The sequence below is a fragment of the Nelumbo nucifera genome, chromosome 2, assembly GCF_055504915.1.
Source record: "Nelumbo nucifera cultivar China Antique chromosome 2, China Antique-T2T, whole genome shotgun sequence".
Lineage (NCBI taxonomy): Eukaryota > Viridiplantae > Streptophyta > Magnoliopsida > Proteales > Nelumbonaceae > Nelumbo > Nelumbo nucifera.
The window spans coordinates 18,161,528-18,185,922 of NC_142650.1; the positions used below are offsets into that span (position 1 = coordinate 18,161,528).

Genomic DNA, 24,395 nt, shown 5'->3' on the forward strand with positions numbered 1-24,395 from the left:
TGGTGTTTTTTTCTACTTTGCTTCCTTCCAAACCTTCACATTGGTCTTTGGGGTGGCTAGCTTGAGCTCTAGAGGCCACCTATCATTGTGCTTCACAAAGAAATCCCATCCTAAATGGACACTAGGCCGCAATCTAAAGGGAACCTCAAGCTTGTGACCAAGCTTTCCTCATACATGCAGAGCTCACTCGAACAAGACGAGTATGCTATCTCACCACTCTCGAGACATTTCAGGTCGAACCCAGGAAAGATGGTTGATGCGTCTCTGATCCTCTGCAAATCACACTCCATGAATTTGCAGGGAATTAAGCTGAAGCGTTCCCTGACCCTTAAGGGGACTTCGAGCTCCTCATCCAAAATTTCCACCTTGGCCTCATCAGTTTGCTCCTATACCTCAGTTGGAATGGAATCCTCAACAGACTTTACGTGAACCTCGGACTCCTCCACTAGGATTACTATGCCCACCTCAACCCCAACACTGTTAGCATTAGTCACAGGGATCACTACCTCAGTGGCCTTTTGACGAGGCCTCAACTCATGCTCGCTCCTCGAGCTAGAGTAGATAGAACCCGAGGATGAAGAAGAAGAAAATGAGGAAGACGAGAACAAAGACATCTTATCAAAAGCATAAACGCCAAAGCACCAGATGATAACGAGGGCTAGCCGAACTGCCAAGGGCGCCCTCACTCAAATGATAAAGTTACATGGCTCACCCCCTCGCATTATTATAAAAGTAGCCACTGGCCAAGATCAAAGCAATTTAATGGTCTGGATTTAGGGTCACACTCCGCACTCCGTGAGCCCGGGAAGACAAAACGACGCTGCGACTTGTGGATTATACAACTGGAAATTTGAAATTTGAACTTCCCGTGTATGGAGTGACACCACGGTCATGGATGCACTCCGACCACACTACGGTCGAATTAATCGAGGCCTCAAGACTCCCTCATCGACTTCATAACTACTGGAGATGAGGTTGTACGCAAGCTCTCTTGGATCACCACCTTGGACATGATTTGCGACATCAACCTAGCCACGTCATGAAACTAGATCAACATTAGGGCGGAGTAATGGTCGCAGAACCACGCAAGAACCCCGGATTATGAGAGATACGTGGCTGAAGGAAAAAGGCCTCTGCAATTGCCCACGACAAACGAATTGGAGCCACCCTATAACCTGGGATAACGGGCACCTCGGCTTGCGCCATGTGTCCCAACAAGTGAGGAATGCAATGATACTCCCCCACTCTCTCAACTCACTTGCTCTCTTGCTCTTCAACACAATTTGGCTAAAACTAACTCGTCGTAAATAGCTCAACTTATCTGACTCCTTCTAATTTAAGCGTCGGAATGTCTCTCTCCGAAGAATCTCATTGGGACCTTTATCTTTATTTCATCACAGGTCGTTGGTGTATCACCTTATCCAATTTAGCAGGACATTCATACATGCTTGTCCACCTCAGCGCAAACAATTCGATCGGAATTGAATATACATTTAGGCTTGTTACGAAACACTCTATTTATATATTATTTATATATATTTTTATTCCGTATATTATTTATATTATATATTATAATATTTTTATATTGCATAAATAATATAATCAATATATCAATATATATTATTATAAAATGGGTATGCTTTAGTATAGTATGAATAGATCGAGAGTGTGAGAGCAAACCAATCGTGTGAAAACATAAATATTTCAATTCGAGTCACACGTCGTCTTCGAAATTTGTGGAGAGAAAAGGGTGCTTTCTTGCATGATACACACGTGTCCACAATTATTTATTGCATGGCATTACACGTATTTCTCTGTCTCCCTCCTCTCTAAACTCGTCCCGTCTTCCTTCTTCCCACTCTCTCCGTCTCTCTATCCCGTGAATTTCTCCGTTTCACCCTCACTATCTCTCTCTCTTCCTCCCTTATTCTTAACCCTCCCGTGAACATCTCCTTTCATTTCCCCCTTTCTCTATTTTCCCCGATTCAGTAGCAATTGAACAAGATAATTTCTTGTATGGTTTTTCTCCATTTCCCTATGTCTCTCTCTGTCAAGACAACATCGCCTAGGGCTTTATGCTTCGATGAGATAAGTTTTTGTAAATCTTAACCCTAAATGCGAACGTTTTCGCCTTTCTCTCTCATCTCCCTCATATCTCGTCCATATGCATTTGTGTCTCTCTTCCTACCTCTTGTGTCTCTCTCACTTCCTCGCTCTTTTTCCCCTCCTCCCTCTCTCTTGCACTCTTTCCCCCTCATCTGTCTCTACTTCCATGTTATTTATTTATTTATTTTTGTTTATGGGTTTTCCTCTTTTCTGTTATGGTTTTGTGCGCCTTGGTCTCCGTGGTGGAGGCAGCAAGCAGCGGTGGCATTGTCAATGGGGCTTCTAAGTTTGGCCTCTTTGCATGGTCGACGAAACCGTTTACATGGGGAAATCGGATTTGCTCCTCAACACGCCTCACACTGATGAAACTGTTTACTTAGTCTCTGTCTACTGGATCATTTAATTAAGAGAGTAAAATTAAAAGAGAGGGAAAAAGAGATAGCGTGTTGGTGGTTCCCAAGCCGAGTGAGTTCTGCTTGCATTTTGATTTCGTCGCAGAAAAAGCAGCAGTGGAATAAAATGGAGGCAAAGTGACTCCTGAGTTTGGATTGCAGTTCACAGAGAGAGGACATGCTGACTCACCAACCAACACAACCCACATTGGAAAGGCATCATTTCAGACATGTCATGAAGCAATTGAAGGAATGTGGTTTCTCTACATTTTCACCCCGCCTCCCCTTCTCCTCCGTGTTTTTTCTCAAATCGACTCCAATATCCGTCACGTCCCACTTCTATGTCTCTCCTGTAAACCACCGGATTCCAATTTCATATTCTCTCTCTGATTCTCTGTAGGCATGGGGTTTCTTTACATTGTCATCCGCCTTTGCTTCTCCTTCGTGTTTTTTTCTCAAATCGACTCCATTACCCATCACGGCTTCACCACATTTGTCTTTCTGTTAACCCTACTAGATCACCTGTTAACCAACTGATTCCAGTTCCATCTTCCCTCTGCTTCTTTGTGTTGGTTGGGCTCCCTTCCCACGTGGAGGGCCCACAAACAATGAAAAAAAGGAGGCGGGGAGTTGAGGATCTGCGAACTGAACTCTTCGGTGAAGACTACCACCGAAAACAGAAGAGAGAGAGAGTGAGGGAAAAGAAGAAGAGAACTTCTCATGGGTGAAGAATACGAATTTGCATAGTGATCCTTTCTCCAATCGGCTTGAGATTTCAGTATGCAGTCAATGGCGCCTCAAGCTATATATCTACTGGTTTGATTTGTTATTCCTCTCCTCTATTATCATTTTGGTGAGATTTATTTTTGTCTCTAAGTTATTTGGTAATATATGATGAAATCCACAATTTCTTGGGTGAGTAGTTGATGTTGATATCCTCTAGAGTTACTACTAGAGAAGAACTTTGCTCTATCCCATTAAATTTATTAGTGGAAGTTTTATGTGATTAGTTGCCTGTGGTTTTTCCCTTCGTTTTGGAGGGTTTTTCACGTTAAAATCTTGTGTCTTTATGTGTGGATTGTGTTCTTGTTATTTCATACACTTTCTATTTGGTTGATATTGTTTGGTTTGCATGCTCATTTAATTGCACAAAGAGGGAATGAGAATTACTTTGCTTCAGTTCAGATTAAGTGTTATTTGGTTATTGTGAGATAACAGGCTTATTCCTAACAAGTGCTACTGTTGGCAGCCCCATACCAGCGGCCTTTCTGCAAATAACAAGCTTTTCCTTTGACAAAGTCTTGGTCATCATATCTGAGCCATTATCATCAGTATGAACTTTCTCAAGTTGTAGCAGCTTTATCTCTAGCACATCTCGAATCCAATGATACCTCACATCTATATGCTTAGAACGTGAGTGGAGAATAGAGTTTAATAAGGTGGATTGCACTTTGATTGTCATAGTATAGAGCAAACTTTTCTTGCTTATGGCGCAACTCTTGTAGGAACTTCTTCATCCACAACACTTCTTTGCAGCCCTCTGTAATGGCAATATACTCAGCCTCAGTAGTAGACAAAGCAACACACTTTTGCAGTTTTGATTGCCACGAAACAACTCCCCATGCAAAGGTAATCAAGAACCATGATGTAGACTTTCTAGAGTCAATGTCACCAACCATGTCTGCATCTGTATAACCATCTAGCACTGGCTTGTTACTTCCAAAGCACAAACAAACTCTATAAATACCTCTGAGATATCTGAGAATCCATTTCACAGCTGCCCAGTGTTCTTTTCCTGGATTAGAGAGAAAGCGACTAACAACACCAACAACATGAGCTATATCTGGCCTTGTACATACCATAGCATACATCAAGCTACCAACTACGGATGCATAAGGCACATCATTCATTTCTTCATTCTCTTTCTCACTTGTAGGACATTGCTTGGAGTTAAGCTTGAAATGACCTGCAAGTAGAGATACAACCGGTTTTGCTTTGCTCATATTGAATCTCTCTAAAACCTTTTCAATGTACTTTTCTTGGGATAACCAAAGCTTTTTGTTCTTCCTGTCACGGATGATTTTCATGCCAATGATCTATTTGGTTGGACCCAAATCCTTCATAGCAAAAGCTTTACTGAGTTATTTCTTCAACTTGTTGATTTTAGCAACATCATGACCAACAATCAACATATCATCCACATAAAGTAGGAGAATAACAAAATCATCATAAGAGAATTTCTTTACAAACACACAATGATCAGAAATAGTCTTGTTGTACCCATTAGCTTCAATAAAGGAGTCAAACTTTCTGTACCATTGTCTGGGTGCCTGCTTGCACCCATATAAACTCTTTCTCAACCTACAAACAAGATCTTCTTTACCTTGTCGCACAAAGCCTTCAGGTTGCTCCATGTAAATCTCCTCCTCTAAGTTACCATGGAGAAAGGTGGTCTTCACATCAAATTGTTCAATTTCCAAGTTTAAGCTGGCAGCCAATCCCAAAACAACTCTGATGGACGACATCTTCACAATATGTGAGAAAAATTTTCTTCAAAATCAACACCCTTTTTCTGATTAAATCCCTTCACAACCAATCTTGCCTTGTATCGTGGTTGTGAGCAATTTTCTTCACTCTTCAATCTAAAAACCTATTTATTCTTCAAGTCTCTCTTACCCTTTGGTAGCTTTACCAGATCATAAATATGGTTCTCATGCAAGGATTTTATCTCATCTTGCATGGCTTTTAACCATTATTGTTTCTTCTCATGAGACAAAACCTCCTGATAATTCTCTGGTTCTCCCCCATCAATAATCATTACATACTCAGTAGGGGAGTATCTTACAGAAGGTTGACACACTCTGGTAGATCTTCTCAACTGAGGCTCTTCTGGTGGCTCTGAGTTATTCTGTTCATCTGTTTGCTCTTCTTCATTTGCTGGCTCATTAACCACTGGAGGAGTATTTTCATATTGATCTTTTTGTACATGTCTTCTAATTCCAGTATTTGCAGCTGGTGGACCAATCATACCTGGGTCAACTGGTTCATGAGTTGTAGATTTTGGCTTATCTGGCCTTTCAAAGTCAGCAATAGTTTGATCATCGAGGAACACTACATCTCTGCTTCTGATGAATTTCTTGTTGACTAGATCCCAAAACCTGTACCCAAATTCCTCATAACCATACCCAAGAAAAATACACTGTTTCGTTCTACTGTCAAGTTTGGATCTCTCATCTCTAGGAACATGCACAAATGCCTTGCAACAAAAAACTTTCAAATAATCATAAGATACATCTATTCCTTTCCAAACTTTCTCAGGAACATCACCATTCAAAGGAACCGAAGGAGAAAGATTTATCAAATCAACTGCTGTTCTCATTGCCTCCCCCCAAAAAGACTTAGGCAGCTTTGCATGAGAGAGCATACATCTAATTCTGTCATTAATAGTATGGTTCATTCTCTCTGCAACACCGTTGTGTTGGGGTGTTTTTGGCACTGTCTTCTCAAACTTGATCCCATGAGTTCTACAATATTCTGTAAATGACCCTCTGTATTCATCGCCATTATCTGCATGGACACATTTCAACTTCCTTCTAGTTTCCCTCTCAACTGCAGCATGAAAATACTTGAAAACATCTAAAGCTTGATCTTTAGTTTTCAAACAATAAGCCCAAACCTTTCTGGAATGATCATCAATAAAGGTAATATAATAGTGAGCACCACCAAGACTCGAAGAGTCCATAGAGCAAACATAAGTATAAACCAAATCTAGAACATTTGCTCTTCTAGAAGGAGAGAAATTTTTAAATGCGATTCTGTGTTGTTTACCTACCAAGCAGTGAGAGCATGACTTCAAGTCAAAAAAGTTCAAACCTGGAACATTATGCTTCTTTGAAAGAATCCGCAAACCATTATGACTTAAGTGACCCAACCGAGTATGCCAAAGTCCAATGGAAGAGTCTTCAATTGCATTTACCTTTCCCCCATAAGATTTTGCCTCTGTCACATAGAAAGAACTGCACTTGATTCCTCAAACTACCACCAAGGACCGTTTAGTGAGCTTCCATTTTCCTTCACCAAAGAAGTTATGATAGCCATCATCATCAAGCATCCTAGTGGAAATCAAATTAAGGTGAATCTTCGGAACATGTCTCACATTCTTCAAGAGCAATTTGCAAGCAGTATTTGTGTTCAGGCATACATCTCCTATACCGACAATTTTGCACTCTCCATCATTCCCCATATTCACATGACCAAACTGACCACTAGAATATGAAGAGAAAACGTCACGACGAGAAGTGACATGATACGAAGCACCAGAGTCAACAATCCATTGTGAATCCTGACATGTGAGATTGACACTGCCACCATCGCATATAATACAAACATCATCACTAACCGCAGCTGCTATAGTGTTGGCTCCTTCTTTTTTTCTTCGCCCTTTTCTTTGTTTTGTTCCCTCTTAAGTACTCTGCATTGGAACTTCTTATGTCCTGGCCTTCCACAGTGATAACACTTAATCTCTTTCCTTGACTTGGATCTTCCTCGAGACCTGTCATTGCTATCACGATTCTTTGGAGTTCTACTTTTGCTTTTCCCTTGCCTTTCAGTAACCAGAACTTGACTTTGCGTTGTTAACCCTCGGTCTTTCTTTCTGTTCTCCTCATTCAACATGCTCTCCTTTACCATTTTCAAAGTGGGTACTCCATTTGGAGAAGAGTTTACAAGAGAAACCACAAGGGTATCCCAACTGTCAGGCAAAGAGCTAATCAAACACATAGCATGAATCTCTTCATCTAACTTTATCTCCATGGCAGTCAACTGGTTCAATATACCTTGAAAGACATTCAAGTGTTCAGAAACAGAAGTTCCATCCTGATATCTTAAACACATAAGCTTCTTGAAAAGAAAAACTTTATTTTGATAATTTCTTTTCTCATATAACTCCTGCAGAATAGTCCACACCTTATGGGCGTTAGTCTCATTAGCAACATGTTCATACACAGTATTATCCACCCATTGCCTGATTTTTCCAATTGCCTTAGTTTTTGCCAATCTTTATCAGACATACTCTCTGACTTGCCTTCATCACCTAATATGGTGTCTTCATAGTCATAACAACAGAGCAAATCCATCATTCTAGACTTCCATATTGAATAGTTTGAATCAGTGAGCCTAATCATAGTGCCACTGTTGTTACTGGTCAAATCCTCCCTTTAATTAGCACAAGAAATTCCTCAAAGGAACCTGGCTCTGATACCACTTGTTAGGAATAAGCCTGCTATCTCACAATACTTTGTAGTTTCGTTTTGCCTGTACTTAGGTGGGGTTTTGGTTGGGGGTTAGCATGGGAGACCAGCGTGGGCTTTTTTTGTTTTTCATGTCTTTCTTGTTAGTAGACTATTTTATTGTTTTCTTTAGGTGAGTTTTGGTGCAGGTGTCAAGTGCCACAACCACCTTTGCTATGACATTCTCTTCATCTATGTCTATTGTAGAATATTACGTTCTGAAGCGTTTCTCAGTTCTATATGGTAAGTAAAACCATCGTAGTCACTATTATCATTCTTGATTATGTTCTGCTCCTTTTTGAAGGTCGAGAATAGTTCTTGACCCCAAGAATAAAGAGAGAAAAATATGTATTTGGGTATACATACGATGAAGTATTTAGTTTACCGTTGCTGCCTTTATAGGGCAACATGTAGTGAGGAGGCTTATCATTGTATTAGGGGGGCATCCCTCATCATCTTCATCCTATCCATCACAATCTTTGTCACTGCAATCTCACTAGGTGAGTATCATTTGCGAAAAAGTGGTTTTGAGTATCAACATATTCATTTGTATGCAATAAGGTTGTCTTTGGATTGTGAGGCAGAAGTGGAAAAGCAGCTTAGATGTTGCAATTCAGTGGAAAATGAGAATGACTACCCCCTTCTCAAGTTATTATTACCATCCATTATAATGATAGATAAAAACATGACTAATGGTAATAATATGTTATTCTCTATGATTTAGAGCTGAGTGGTGAAGGAGATTTTTCAACTCCTTTTCAACCACATATTTCTGCTTTTGCTCTAATGCAAACAGCTTAACTGAAAGACCAAACAAACTATTCTTCTACATTCACCCCAAAAAATTGTGCTTCTTTAGTACTAAAGGCTCTTTATTTTATTTAACAGGTGGAGTTGGTATATCAAATATGATTTATAAGATTGAGAAGAATGAGTACATGGGTTTTGAGAACGTCTGCAAGTTGAGCCTCATGCTTTTGTATCAAATTTTCAATTGATAGGATGAAAACAAATATATATATATATATATATATATATATATATATATATATATATATATGTGATGATTCCATAGTTAGTATATTTAAGCTCAAATAACCTTGTTCATTATTTAATTTAATCTTGCTTTGCTAGTTGGAATTCTGAAACTCCTATATATAAGCTGTTTGTGGGTTCTGAGCCTTTTGGCACATGATCATTAACATTAAAATTTTCATGGACTCTAGACATAAAATATATAATTGGATGGAGAGATCAACATACATGATGGATTGATTGATCAGACTCGGTACCATTAGTTGTCTTCTCTTGTAAAAGAAGCAACTAAACACACAATTTCAATCTCAGAGATGCACATGCACTTGAACTATTCAAAATCAACTTCTATTTGAGCAATAAATATGACCAAAGAAATGGCAACCATCCTACTCACGTTCTATATGGATGCTCAAAGTGGATCATGGCTTTCACATACCTATATGATAGTTCAAAGGGGGTGTCAATTGGATTGGATTTGGTCCAACCCAATCTGGTCCAATATGAGTTCATTGCAAATGGATTAACTCCAATCAAATCCGATGAATACTTTGGACCTTTTGGACCGGTCCAAAAGATCAAAGGTTTACTGAGCTGAGCATGAAAATTCGGGAGGCAAAGAAGGCTATGGTCTTAGCTGGTTGGACTTGAAGTGAAAATGACTGAAGGAGTTTGTGATGGGAGCGCTTTTATCTTTCCTTTTATTAGAACCAAATAAGAACAAATTGGTTATTTTTATCATTTTACTAAGATTATTAATTTTACACAATTGTTTCTTTTTTGAATATATTTGATATTGCAAAAATCTTAGCAAACTTGTAATTCATATTATGGCTTTGTTTAAATCTTTAAAAATGTGAATAAAAAGTGGGAAAATACAAGGTTATTAATTTTAATAAATTCTTAGTTACTAAAGAACACTAATTAAAAATTTGAAACATTTGAATTTTTATATTTACATAGTTGGATCAATTATCAATCCCATTTAAGATAATCAACCACTTATCAACTTTAACTTGTTCTTGCAGCTTTCTTCAAGTACAATTGTCATCTCCCTCGATTCCTTCAAGGGTCTATGTTGATTCTTCTATTGAATAAATTATTTTCTTTCTTTTTCCATTGGAGATATCATCTAAGATTTTTTTTTTTTTTTCTTTTGTAGGTTACTATCAAACCCCAATCTCCCCGCATATAACTTGTGACACATGGTATCTTCTTACTTTTATTTGATCCATTTTGTAGGGATTTTAAGTTCTCAACTCTTCATCGTATTTCTTTTTTGTTTGTTCTGGTTTTTTGAACATGCATAATCTGTTTTTTCAGGTATTTTATGATCTAGCTTTTCCAATTGGTTTCGGTTCTCTACTTGGATTTCCCCTGCCATTTTTATTCAAGTATTTTCTTGCTACATGTTCAAGTTGTCTTAAGATTTGTTGCATGCCTTGTCTTTGTTTGGTTTAACCTTTTCAGGTTTCTTAGTATAATTTTGCTTTATTTAGAAATGCAAATTTGTTTTCCAATCTTCATTTTCTCAATTTAGTTAATTCCTTCAATATATATTTCACTCAGAGAGTTGAAAATGTTCAATTATCCATATATATATATATATATATATATATATATATTCTACAAGATAAGAGATCATTATCATTGTCAGAGTTTATTTGGTGTGTGTTGCTTAGTAAACATTCTCCATTGGATAGGGGCTTTATTATCATTGATGTTTCTTTCTAATTGCGTAGGATATAATTCTGTTATTGTAAAATTTTATAAGTGCTCCATTGATGATAGTTTCATATGTTGAAGACATTGTTCCACAAACAACTTGTTGGTTCACAAGATAAATATCATGTTTGATGACTTTGTAAGAAGGTTCCGTTATGATATATAAAAAAATTTATATTTCTTTTGGGAATTATACGTTTAATAACATTGTAAGGTGGTTTCTGTAGCATATAAAATTTGCATTTCTTCTCTTTGTTATGTAATATATATTTTTCATAGATTAACTAGTTCATTCCAGTAGAGACCTGGATTCGAATCTTTGTTCTTTTTTTATTCTCCCAATTACTCGGTATTATTTGCCCGTGCTAGTATATTATTTATTATATAATCTTAAAGGCCAGAGGTATTCTTATCGGGTTCAAACCAATAGATCGGATATACCATTTATCGAATCTGATCCGATCTGTTTTCAACGCTAAAACAATGGAAAATGGACTGGACGAAGGGTCTACAAGATGTGAACTCATACTTGGTCCATATGATACCCTGATTTACGGTGAACGATGCATTTTTAGGACAACATCCACTAGTCTGATTTACGTTGTACATTACCAAGAAGTCATTTCCTCTAATTCAAGATGGGGCCATGACAGTAAACGAAAGGTTTTGATTTACTTGTTTCACTTAAGGCTTAAAATTTTGATACGATATGCTCGATAATAGCATATCATATCGTATATTTCAAAAATAAATATGGGATATGCATGGAAATTGAACGTTTCATTTTTTTCATGTGTATCAAAAAAAGAAAACTAAAAAAGTTAAAGGGGGAAAGCAAGTTTCTTTTTTCTGAAATAATCCTTCTTTTATCCCAAATGACTATAAAACTCAAAATTTTATTCAGAGTGTTAGATTTGAAAAGCTTGCAAGAAATAAGTGTGAATTGTTATTTTTTTAAAGATTTTATAAATTTTGAAAAATTATGATAAAAATAGGTATTTTTTTTTAATTTTTTTATAATTTTTTTATATTTTTTTATTAAATATTTAATTTTATGTTGATCTACATTTCTTACATTCGAAATCACAGTTTTTTTGTGTTATTGGTAGATTTATGAAAATTTTATGAAGATATTTGAAAAAAATATAAATTAACAAAAATTTTGAAAATGTAATTTTTTCTCTGCCTATAAAGATGAAATATGTTTTAGATCTATGGATTTATCTATCATATGCATAGAGCAATTGAAATTTCTTCTTTAATATTTTTTTTATTTTTTTTATATTTTTAGAATTAAAAAAAATTAATTATATTTTGTCATTTGATCACAACAGTTGAATAAATTATAAATTTATGGATGATCTATCATATCTATAAACCAATTGAAATTTATTTTTTAATAATTATTTTTTATTTTTATTTTTATATTTATAAAATTTAAAAATAAATAATTAATTAATTATATTTTTATAATTTGATCAAAATGATTGAATATATTATAATTCATAATGATCTATCATATCCACAAATATATTGAAATTTCTTCTTTAATAACTATTTTCTGAATATATTATACCATGTTATTTGTTTTTTTTTAACTTTTGAAAAAAATGGAAATGAATAATAAATGTTAATTATTTAAATAATAAATAATTATTAATTATATTTTCACATAGAAGTTGTGTCAATGCATTTCATGGTTGGATAGGAGAGTTGGGTTTTTTCCATTCCATAAAACATTAAAATTTAAGAATTATAATTTGGTATAGGATTTTTAATGAAATTATAATTAGCTACAATATATTTCTTCATAAAATCATTAAAATATATTAGTTTAATGTGTATAGACCTCATTGAAGTCTTATATTTATTGTTGTTGATGTATTTTTATGATTTATTAAAGTATTTATAGTGTTCCCAAGCGTATCTTAGTTTTTCTCCAATATGCATTTGTATCTAAAGCGTATCCCAATATGTCTCTTAAAATTGCCTTTTCAATATACTTGGCATTTTTCATATTTTGAACTTTGGTTTCAAGCTACGAAACTAAATGTGGGCAAATAGGGCTGTTCATAAGAAGGCCCAACCCAACCAAACCGACCAACTTGGACTGATCCAACCTGAGTCAATCGGGTTTTCATCAACACGGGTCGGTTTCGGGTTGTACAAATTCCTAAACTGATGATTCGGGTCGATTTCGATTTTCACACAAGAAAACCGAAATCGATTCGAACTGAACCGACTTAGTTCCTAATTCAAACATGAAGTTCCAAAGCCCATTAGGCCACCTAGTTTTTGAATGGTTGCAAGAAACTTTGGATTAGTGAATAGTGATTAATGAACAACTTTTGTGATTAACTTTTCATTTAAATTTTATCATAAGAGATGGTTGAAATGATGTTCAATTTATGATTGTTTTTAAAATTAGCAAGATTTTATGAACTTAGAACCGAAAACGACTCAACCCGACTAGATCGATTTCGGTTTCTATGTCAGATAATCCGACCAAATCGGATTGGTTGGAAAAACTACAATAAACCGACTCAACCCGCCCCATAACAGCCCTATGGGCAAATGTCTGTTGTTTATGAGAGATTCGATTCCTTAGGGGCAAGCCCGTACCCATAACATTCCAACCACCTTTTACGACCATTGAGAATACCTTCGGATTCTCTCAATTTTCTCAACGGAAGGCTACAAAGGCTGTTAGGGACCGAAACCGAATTCCGCTTATGAGTTATGAGGTATTAAAATCTTCTCCTCACATTGACAAATACAGTAGATATTCTCAATACACGCTGAGATGTGCATGTAAGGCGGTTTTAAGGCGCATTCTGTGGGGGCAGATGTTAACTCGTAGGATGGATAGAACCAGTTATTGTAGAACACGTCATCGTTATCGTGGGCCCAATATTACATGGTCTGTTGTGATTTGCCCAGTATTACGAGTAGAACTATAGGCGATTTGATCTCAAAGAAAGGTGGCGGTTGCACTGCTGGGGAGAGGCCAGATAGACAGATATTTAAAGTGGCTCGATTTCCGGGAACAATCGATAAAGTTACCAGAAGCATAAGGCGCCTATTTGTGCGCCCAGGAAGAACGAACGCGCAGAGATCGACTCGGGTCTGAGGGCAAACATGTCTTCGTTTACCGACGCGTTCGGTCAGGACGGCGACGAACCACGACCAGTCTCTTCCACTCGCCCATTCGACGATGATGGCTACATAGGCTATGACCCTCGTCTCCCTTCTCAGCGTTTCGACGCGTTTTCAAATTTCGCTGACAACGAGTCCGTCAAGGAATCGGTCGATGACTCGTCGCCAATCTTCAACAATCCTTCTTATGGCGCCGGCGACGATGTATTTACTTCACAGCCGATCCCTGAAACTCCATCTCCGATCTACGGCACAGGAGGTGGATTCTCGGCTTTCTCACCCGAGTCTAACGGAAAGGCTTTTGATGACGGGTTTGCTCCTTCGGATGGGCCGATCCTGCCCCCTCACACGGAGATGCAGCCGGAGGAGGGATTTGCGCTTAGAGAGTGGAAAAGGTGTGCTCGTGATCTTTACTTTTTACCTATTGAGATTGTTTCATGTGATTCACAATTTGGTTATCTTTGTGAATTCTGTAAGCAATCCCGTAGATCTGTTAGATTTTCATCATTTACTTTTTGAGCTTCGACAACTTTCATTTAATTTCCTTTAGTTAGGGTTTTAGCAGTTCATTGTTCAAATCGAAATAATTGTCTGCCAATGATGGACATATATAGTGTTATTAATATCACTCTCGCTCTTGCCTTCTTATGTAACCGAGCTTAAATTTTGAAAGAAATGATGGACTTCAGATTGGTTGCAATATGATGCCTTCGCTGAATGAACATAGGCTTCTCTATATGCATGCAAGATCTTGTTTATTAAATTGTCAATGCATCTTCTGTTATGGTGATAAACTGTTGTCTACTTCTTACCGATAACTGCTGTATATTTCTTCGGTTTAGAGAGTATTTGTACATGGCAACGCTTGAGTTTCGCAATTTGACCTTTGATTCGTGGTTACCCTTTCAGCTAGTAAAATAGTTTGTATTTTCTGAGCTGGAATGTGAATTTTTTAAATCTTGATTTGTTTTACTTCATACAAATGTTAATTATTATCACTCTGTATCATTGAGTTCATTTTCTGCATCGTTTTCACAATGTACAGGCAGAATGCAATTAGACTGGAGGAGAAGGAGAAAAGGGAGAAAGAACTTTTGAACCAAATAATTGATGAGGCGGATGAATACAAAATTGAGTTCTACAGGAGGAGAGTGATTAATGTCGAGACAAACAAAACCACTAATAGGGAAAAGGAGAAGGTAACTATAGATCATGTTGCTTATCTGCAGGTTTGGTAGCCTTCTGATGGGCTTTCTTATGTATCGCAGTGACTTTTTTTGTTGCTATATGGATGGATAATTTTAGTTTTTTACTATATAATGGCAATACTTGCCTTGGACTCACATGCGGACAACCATTGACAATTTTACTCCGTTTAATTTTCACTCTCCAATGTCTCCTCTGCTCTTGATATATATACTTTACTGGTCAAGTCCATTTGTAGTTGGGGACGGTGTTTTAAAAATTAAAAGTGAGAGGCACAAAAAATTGCAAGAGATTTTAAATACCCGAGACATGAGGTGTGTGCCTAAACAAAGTAAGGTGCAATTTAAAAAAATGTAAAATGAAAACCTGACATATAAGAAGACATAAATCTGGAACATAATATCAAATAAAAAGCACATATAAGCGGCCATATGACAATCATAACCATATTTCATAAGAGTCAAAGTTCAATCTATCCATGAAAGGTAATGATCCAAATTTGTCTTTGTAAAGATATCTAAGTCCATAGAAGACATAAATATCAAGCATGTTCAACATTTTAGTAACTTCAGCAGTTCAAACAGAAAAAGAAACTAGTGAAAGTTTTTCTAGAAGTTAGTAGGCCATCACAATACAGTATAAAACACATAGTGAAATATATAAAAGTGATTAAAAAAATAGTAGCACATGTCTATTGCCTAGGTTCCTTTGTGCCTCAGCCCAGAAAGCACCTAGGTACACCTGGTGTTTTAAAAATTTCTGGATGATGGATCAAAGTTTCAACCATCCAGGTTGAATGAGTCAGACCATTAAAAAGGTTGTTTAATCTGACGATGGAATGCTGTTTCCGCTGCTTGAGTCACCACCATAACACACATACTCTCTCTCTCTCTCATCTCTTTGTTGTTCCCCTCTACTTTATCTCACTGTTCCTATCTCTCTCAAAATTTATTTGACTTGTGTTTTAATATATTTTATCATGTTTACAATATCATAATATGAATGGTTGAGTGTTGAGTCTGTTGACTGGTTTAAACCACACCCATTAATGGTTCAAATGATTCACTGGTTTGACCATCTGGGTTGATGGTTTTGGTGAAGTCAATGGTTGTTTCATCTTGCTATGTTTGGTATAAACGTAGACTTGTTCTTTTCCGGGTGATGGGTCAACTGGTCCAATTGTTTGGGTCAACAAGGGGTTGCAAACACTGCATGCTATGCAAGGATCCTGTCAAACTATTGTTGTTTGGATTAAAGTGGAGCTCAAGTATCAAATTGTGCCTCGCCTATGTGCCTAGGTGCACCTTTTAAAATGGTGTTTTTTTTCCTTTTTTTCTTGGATCTGTGATCTGACAGCTTAGGCAGTGGGCATAATGGGTTCAGCATGTTAGAGTGAACATTGTCAGTTCTTATCATAATATGACAGGGTGTAGTCTTACTAACACCTGTCACATGGTCAAACCAGTGTTTTATAACCGTTGTTAACACGAGAGGTTGAATGATTCAATCCAACACCTGGTGTCAATTCATGTTCGGGTTAACCCCAAACCCAGAAATTAGTCAAAAACTGGCTTGGTCAGAGACCCATTGATCCGGGTCATTGAATCATTGCCCCGCTTGACCTGGACAATGGGTCACCCCGGTCACAGATTACATTCTATATATTATATTAATTATTAGGTCTTATTTTTTTTAAAGATATCTATGCACGTTTCTATGTATGGAGGGTCCATGAAATTATGTATTTTTGAAAGTATTATATATAATTATATTTTGTGCATATTAGTATATAACTATATACATATGTGCAGAAGCTTCTAGAGACCATAACTTTGCACTTGATGTTTGGATTAGTTTTATTTTATTTTTGATGACTTTTTGCAAAGCACCTTGGCATAGTTTTTTTTTTTCTTCTAAAAACAATTTTTTTTCTTCAAATCTTAATTTTATCATAAAAAATTAAACCTGAAATAAAAGGTAATGATGTTATGGGTTTTTAAAAAACTGGGTAAAACATGTTCCCTTTGGGGATATTTTTTTTTCAAGTTTACAAGTTTAAGTTCTAATGACTAGAATTATGCGAGAAATTGTCCAATACACGGTGTAGTATATTGATGATGGGGGTTCAGACACCAAAAATGACCACTTTTATATTAAAATACAGAGGGTCATTCCATTTGATGGTTGATTTGTTTTCCAATTAAGAGGGATTCTCTAGCAAAGGCAACTAATTCTTCAGGAATTTAAGTTTCAAATGCCACTGAAATGGAAACATTAAGGTGGAAGTTTCATGATCATGCTTGCTGATTTGTGGATTTAAGTCTAGTGATCTATCTCTAATTTTTACGTCAGAAAAGGGATGGCTAATTATTTTTTATGCATCAATCTATTTGTAAGATACAGAAGTTAGCTTTTCTGTTGGAAGTATAACCAATCAATGAAGCATGTAAATCTCATAGCTGTTTCTGGGCACACCGTTGCTCTTGTATAAAGGGATGGATGTCCTGTGATCTTTAGGTGAATGGTTTTGAAGCAGCTAATGGAAAAGAACATTGAGGGTGTTCTGAAATGGATGACCTTTTTGGAAGCATTCTAGGTTTTTAAAGTGAAGGATACTGAGAGAACCATAAGGCAGCATATAGAATGGAAAGTGGAAGAATTTTTACCTTCGCATATACCAACAAAAAATATTTATCTTGGCATAGACTGAGTAGTGGATATGACAAGTCTATGTTTTTGAATCTGGATTTGAAGCCGATTTGGTCAGATTCAGACAATTCCCTAAATCCATGGGTTGATTGGCTTTGGTTACTGTAATGACCTATTTACGTTGGATCCAGCAGTATTGAAGAGAGCTTTGTTATTTACTAATATCTGTTGACAAGACATATAAAAAAAAACTGTTGACAAGGTAGGAGCATATTCCCCTCCTCCCCCAAGGTTTCAAGCAAGATGAACTTCGATATTTTCTCCTTGGATAAATGACCATCAGGTGTTGGGGGAGCTTTTGGAGATGAGAATTGGAGATCTTCAAAGTCCAAGGGACCTAATTAAGGAAGTTGTGTGGCTCCAGGCTGAATTGCTCTTTCAGACAGGTTCCTAGGTTGGCTTATACACTGCTAGATGATCTATCAGAGAGGGGATGATTTGGAAAACACCAACTGTGGTTGCCCTAGTTTGGTTAAGCCTTTTCTCCTTTGTTCTTTGTACTGGAGTCCATGATATCTCCTATAGGCCAATGGTGTTGCATTTCTTTCTTTATTTCATATTACCATTCAAAATTATCTAAACATATACAAAGAGCATGATTAATCAATTGGTCAAATCTAGATTTTTCAAAGACAATCTTGCCCGTCCGATTCAAAAACATTATTTTTGATAATATTAAGAATCCAACTGTGGTGCTTGGAAAGCATAATGTCTAAAAAACTTATAATCACTCATTCACTCACTTGGTATCATAAATGTGGTAACCAGTCAGCTGGTATTCATCGAAATTCAACCCTGGGGGGGGGTGGGCTCTGGTTGCTCAAAGTTCTTCTGGCATGGCATCATAGATATTGCCTAATAATGGTTACAAGTTACCTGTCAAGAGAAAGTTATTATTGATTCTTCTCAAATTTTGTCCTTTATGTAAATCGTATGCTAAGTATTATCTTTTTTAGTAACATAGTATTTTACTCTTGCATTACAATTTTCTAATGAATGGTTTAGTGCTGTTATTTACAATTTTCCCCTTCTGGATGGATTATGTAACTCCATCCTTTTGCTTGATCTTATATGGTGGATAGCTATGGTATGATGTATAGATTTGCATGCATGCATTTGACTTTGCTTTCTTTTTCTCTCTTTACTTCAAATAACAATGAACCTACTGGAATTAAGAGCAAATAAGGAGCAGAGAGAGTACAAACGGACAGTAGAACTACCCAAAAACCTGAGAGGCCATTAACCGCCCCCACTACAACAATGACGACAACCAAATGAAAAGGGATGATTCCGATAAAAAGCCCCTAATTACAAATGGGATAAAAGCCCTTGTATGAACACTATTTTTGGAATCTAGATATACCACATCTTAGCAATAATATTTGGCAAATCATTGTCTGGCTTAGGCATCAATTTCAAGCCATCAATTTCATAAAGATGTTTAGCATTCTTGCCCAATACAGGGTCTTTTTGACAAGGTAATATTTTTAGCAGAGGCCCCGTAACTCAATGTTCATCCAGCAGATCACATTGTGAGAGTTTCCCACTACTATAAGCTGTCATAATCAGGGGTAAAATGATTCTGTGCTTCTGAAGAAGGGCTAAAATCTTGGCTCTGATGGGTCCACTTGTTTCTTCATTCCTTCCCCCTCCCAAAAAAATCTTAATCTTATGGAAATTGCTAGTTGTCTGGCAGAAAGCGATGATGAAGCTTTGCAGCAACATGTTATCGTCTGGGTCATTGAATTGTTATTGACTTGCTGTTTGGGCACACCTATGTAAAAGTAAATTGCATTTTTTTTTGAATTGTCACTGATTTTTTTTTTGTTGCTTACAATGTTATGTGGTATCCATTTGGCTGTTTAGTTATTCCAGCAACTATTGGCAAATTCTGAACTCGCCAAGTTACAGTTTTATTGGATTATTTTGATTTTCCTTCGTTCCATGAAATTATTCTTGTACAAGTCAACACTTGCATCATTTAGCTACAAGCTTGGTTACAGTTTTCTGTCATGGAGGCTGCATTAGGTGATTAGAAATATTGCGTGGATATTGTTCATTTAAAGGATAAGATGATTGCAAGCTATACAAGACATCAACAGGTGCTCAAATTATCAGGTATATATTCCTGTTATGCCATCAAAGTGAAATTGATATGATGGTGATGGCAAGGAATAGGTAGAAAAGGATTAATGTTGTAGGAAGCTAAATGTTAGTCTTCTATAGTCAAGGTGCATGCCGGCATTGAGGGGTTGTTTTTTTTTCTTCTTTAATGTAGTTGTACATTTAAAAGCATGCATCTTTTGGTTCAGGGATGGAATGTTTTATATATGAGCGGTGGACTCCCTGAAACTCAAAATATTATATCTGATATGCAAGTCATGGTGAGATCAGTTTCACTAAATTTTGTGCTCTTCTTTATCAGCTATTTCTGGCCAGTCAGGAAAAGTTCCATGCTGAAGCAGACAAGCACTACTGGAAGGCTATTGCAGAGCTCATCCCACATGAAGTACCGGCTATAGAGAAGAAGAGGGGGAAGAAGGATCAGGAGAAGAAACCTTCTATCGTTGTGATTCAAGGGCCAAAGCCTGGTAAACCGACTGATCTCTCAAGGATGCGCCAGATACTTGTGAAGCTCAAGCACAACCCGCCTCCTCACATGAAGCCTTCTCCACCTCCGGCGCCAGGACCTGCCAAAGATGCTAAGACCGGTACTGCTGCACCCCCTAAGGCTGCAACTGTGACCACTGCCCCAGAGGCTGTGGCTTCTGCTTGATACTGAACTTTCCGGGTCTTAAACAATGTCCTTTGTATGTTGAAAATTACCAGGCTGTAAGTCAGTACCCTCTAAGAGTCTCGAGCTTGTGTATTTGGTTTATGTACCTCATTTCTTAGTATGCTAGCGCTGGTGTAGCCGCAGATGTCTACTTGGAACATAGTGTAGAAAAGTAGGTGGGTCTATTGTTATTTTTTTTTTGTTTAATGGGATTTTGGTTCTATGCAAGTATGCATGTTGTTTTGTTCCATTCATTTGTTTTCTTGTTGGTAATCAGTTAATCACTGGCCACCGCAACTTCGCGAGTATATTGTCAGTCAGTAGGTGTTAAGGTTTTTTCTTGCACATGATCTCTTGAATTGCATATCTCAAACATTTTATCAATTAGGAATTAGGGCAGGTTTAAGGGCCCGTGCAGAACATGAGAACTTAAGGCTCTGTTTGGGAAGAGTGTGAATGCCGTTCTCGTGCATATGTGCACTTGGTTTAGTTTTGCACTTTTGCTAGTGTTTGGTAAGAATGCATTTGTGTCTTGATAATGACAGAAAACAAAGATTTCAATACATGTTTGCATTTAAAATGAGGGCAAAGCTTAAATAAAAAAGATCGATGCAAACCTTTGCATTCAAAGTTAAAAAGGTATCCATTAGGCTCAGGAATTGGGTTTCTACTTGTTACATCAACTTTACATTTAGATGGACCAAAATGCACTTTACATATTTGTATCTATTTGCATTCTTCCCAAACATAATAAGCTCTTATGGATTTGATCATGATTTAGGTTGCATTTGGTATTTTTTATTTCAACAATGACTTGTCTCCTTTTTGTTGTTAAAATGCTCATATGAACACTAAGTTTTTAATTGCAAAGGAGATTAGTCCTTAAAATAAGAAATGCCAAATGCAGCCTTAATGTGGGGATTCGAATTGAGCCGAGCTTTATTAGGCTCGATCTCGGCTCGCGAGCCTCATAAGCCGAGTTTTATTAGGTTTGATCTTGGTTCGATTAATAAACGAGCTTGTAAATTGGGTTCAAACTCGGTTGAAATGGAGCCGAGCTGAGTAGTTTGTGAAGAGCTTGGCTCGGTCCCATCACTTTTTAAAATGGACTAATAATTCCCCTATCTTAGTTATATCCAACCAAGTCATTTAAAAGTCTTTTTTGTCCTTATTAAATCATTAAATTTTCAAAACAGGGGAATAGTTTGAAAACAGAAATTAGAAAGTGCCCCTTCAAATTTCTATCCTATTTCAAGCTATGATAATTGAAACCGGGCAACCCCATCCGCCTACTTGTACTAGTTTCAGGTATATACTGGGATGTGTTTCAATTTTTTTTCAGCACTTTTACGACAAGTTTATCATAGTTTCTTTGATATTGGAAATATTCGATGATTTTTTCACATTTCAGATCTAGGGTTGCAAGGAAAGTTTGGCTCTGCCACTTTCTTGAGAATATGAAAGATATGTAATTAATGCTCATGGAAACTCAAACTCAAATAGGGTTTTTATTTTGGATATAACTCAATTTGGATTTAAAATGTAGAACTCATTGTGAAATGTGCTCTTTCAATTGATTTTCACAATTTGTTGACAGATGACAGGTTTGGCATTAACAATTTAATATTTGTTTTCTTATGTTCATACGAAATGTTATAATCTTAGATTATGCAAGTTGATCTTTACATGTTTAAAGATCCATTTGTAAAACACCCAAATTCCAATTTTGCAAGGTTCTACAGATTAAATTTTGTTTGCATCGTCGTATCTTTCAATGGTTTCAACTTTCATCGAAAATATTAGAAATAAAGACAATCATATTGTTTTGATATTTTTTCTTGCTTCAACATGAAAAGGGCAAAAATGGGTTTTCGAAAAAAAATTAATATCATAGATAAGCAAATCTTAATAAATTACTAATTAAAGATGCTAGATAGTTGTATGCCCTTAGCTTCAATCAGAATTATGTACATTATGAATTTATTGTAAATGAATAAAGTACACATTTGATTCATGTTCCTGTGGTGTGTTTCTGTGTAATACCCTTAAACTGGACATTTAATGAGACTTGTGTTAGTTTAGAATGTTCACATCCATTGGATAAGTCTAGGGAGATTTATCCTGCCAAGGCTGACACTGGTGTGCGGCCAACTGTTAGGGTGGCTTGTCTCAACTACCAGGGTGAGACCCAAAGCACATGCAGTATAGGATTAATAGAACCTTTGAACCGGACCAGATTTTTAGTATTGCCCTGGACCTTGGAGATAGATGGGCAAAACTGGAAAGTTACACCTAACCCCTAAACTCGATTATGATACTACACTAGGTGTCGTATTGGGCTGTCTTTGATGTACCAATCAGTGAGATCCTTGGTGGGGGTCAAAACTTGGGTATGTTGGGACAGTCCGAGAATTCATCTGAGTGGGTGATCATAGTGACAGGATAAGCCCCTTTGTCGGACAAAGGTAATGATCGGAGATGCACTCTCTTTGATGGAAACCAAGACTACCGGCAACCGATTTCAATTGTTGAGATTTTGTTTTGTAAAATATATTTATATAAAGATATATATATGTTATGGTTTCGAAATGATTTGCAAAAGGTTTTAATTCCCGGGATCCATGTAAGTAGAGAGTGCAACACTGTTCCTTGCAGTCGAGGGAGAGGTCCTCCCTTGTCGGGCAGTGTTTGATCATTATGGGCTGAGAAGTTAAGTGTAAGACTATTGAGGATAATACCTGATGGGCTAATCTTGCATCTGCACACAGTCCCTGGGTGTTACAAGGTGGCTTGGCCCAGGGACCACTTAGGGTAAGTGTTGGGCCCATAGAGCCCATAAGATGGGTTTCAGGGGGTGCACTGTTCATAACAGTGTATTCGGCCAGGCCTTGTAACAAAGGCTGGGCTGAACCCATGTGGCTGATGTGTGGACCAATGTTTTGGGTCCCACGCCATACAAGGAAGCCCAACTGGGCAGCAGTTTGGAAGGCTAAGTGAGTACATAACCTTAAATTGGCCTTAGGCCAATTTTGAACTGGGCTGATTTGATCAGTTCATTAAAAGGGGCGAATTCTGAGATGGATCACCTGATAGGATTGGGCCTAGACCCTATCCACTTAGAGAGTCCAAGATCTAAATGAGATTTAGATCTGGAAGCCTCCTAATTAGATTATGAGATGACTGATCTGATCTGCAGATAAGATGAGGGTTATCCCTTATCACTTAAAGGGACTTCTAATCCAAATATGATTTGGATTAACAACTCCTAATGGGATTAGGAGCTGATCCCTTTAAGATTATGAAAGAAGAAAGGGGTGGCAACTATTAGTGATTGATGTTCAATTCTCTTAAGAGCTGAAAATCACAAGAAGAGAGATTTCTGCACCCTGTGAACACTCTCTTGTCGCCTCCTTACTGCCGCCGCCATTACCCTCAGTTCGATCTCCAGTTCTTGGGAGAAATCAAGATCTAATCTTGATTCCAATCTTTTGGGAAAGGATTGGTTGGAGCTGTACTCACAAGCCATCCAGTTGATTCTTACGAAGGGTAAAGTTCTTTTGGAAGAACATTGCTGATTCTGCTCCATCCTGCACTGCGCCATCTTCAGTGGGAGCAGATTTTGGATCCTTCCTTGGGCGTGAACATCTCCATTGGGAGATACTGTTTCTCCGTATCAGGTACATCCTCCCTCCTACTCCTTTGGGTTCAAATCTGGTTTGGTTCATGGTTCAAGATTGATCACTGAAAATATGTTTTCTAAAATAGGGAATTTGATTCCCTGCAAAGATGGGAGGATTTTTTTTTGAAATTTGCCCAGTCCATTCCGCAAGACTTGGGCGTCAGGTTTTTGGAGAGAACCTACCTGCCAACCCCATTAATTCCTAAATCAACTAACTTATGTAAAATAACATGTAGCACTGGCCTTAGGCTCGGGTTGTGAAGATCTGGTTTGACCTCAGGCTCGGGTCTAAAGCCCAAATTTCAGGGTCTGGCGCGGGTTGA

At 37.2% G+C, this 24,395-nt stretch overlaps 1 protein-coding gene and 1 long non-coding RNA gene across 3 annotated transcripts; both read left to right on the plus strand.

Annotated features, from left to right (window-relative positions):
• The first annotated feature begins 1,726 nt into the window (after positions 1-1,726).
• Positions 1,727-10,824, plus strand: LOC148801965 (uncharacterized). Of its 2 annotated transcripts, XR_016082524.1 has the most exons (3): positions 1,834-3,314; positions 7,936-8,029; positions 8,189-10,824. It is a non-coding gene; the product is annotated as an uncharacterized LOC148801965 (long non-coding RNA). The 2 variants fall into 2 exon arrangements; XR_016082523.1 differs by having other exon boundaries at positions 1,727-3,314; positions 7,936-10,824.
• Positions 10,825-13,490: 2,666 nt separating this feature from the next.
• Positions 13,491-20,643, plus strand: LOC104596948 (clathrin light chain 2-like). Its single transcript, XM_010258273.3, has 3 exons — positions 13,491-14,097; positions 14,748-14,901; positions 20,043-20,643. Exons 1-3 carry the CDS (start codon positions 13,685-13,687, stop codon positions 20,391-20,393), a joined length of 918 nt encoding a protein of 305 aa, XP_010256575.1. The 5' UTR covers positions 13,491-13,684; the 3' UTR covers positions 20,394-20,643.
• The last annotated feature ends 3,752 nt before the right edge of the window (positions 20,644-24,395 follow it).

Bases quoted from the DNA above. Each gene is read 5' to 3' on its own strand.
- LOC104596948 (XM_010258273.3), top strand. From the start codon at position 13,685: ATGTCTTCGTTTACCGACGCGTTCGGTCAGGACGGCGACGAACCACGA. The intron at 14,098-14,747 runs GTGTGCTCGTGA...CACAATGTACAG, and splicing joins GCGCTTAGAGAGTGGAAAAG to GCAGAATGCAATTAGACTGG. The intron at 14,902-20,042 runs GTAACTATAGAT...CTTCTTTATCAG, and splicing joins CTAATAGGGAAAAGGAGAAG to CTATTTCTGGCCAGTCAGGA.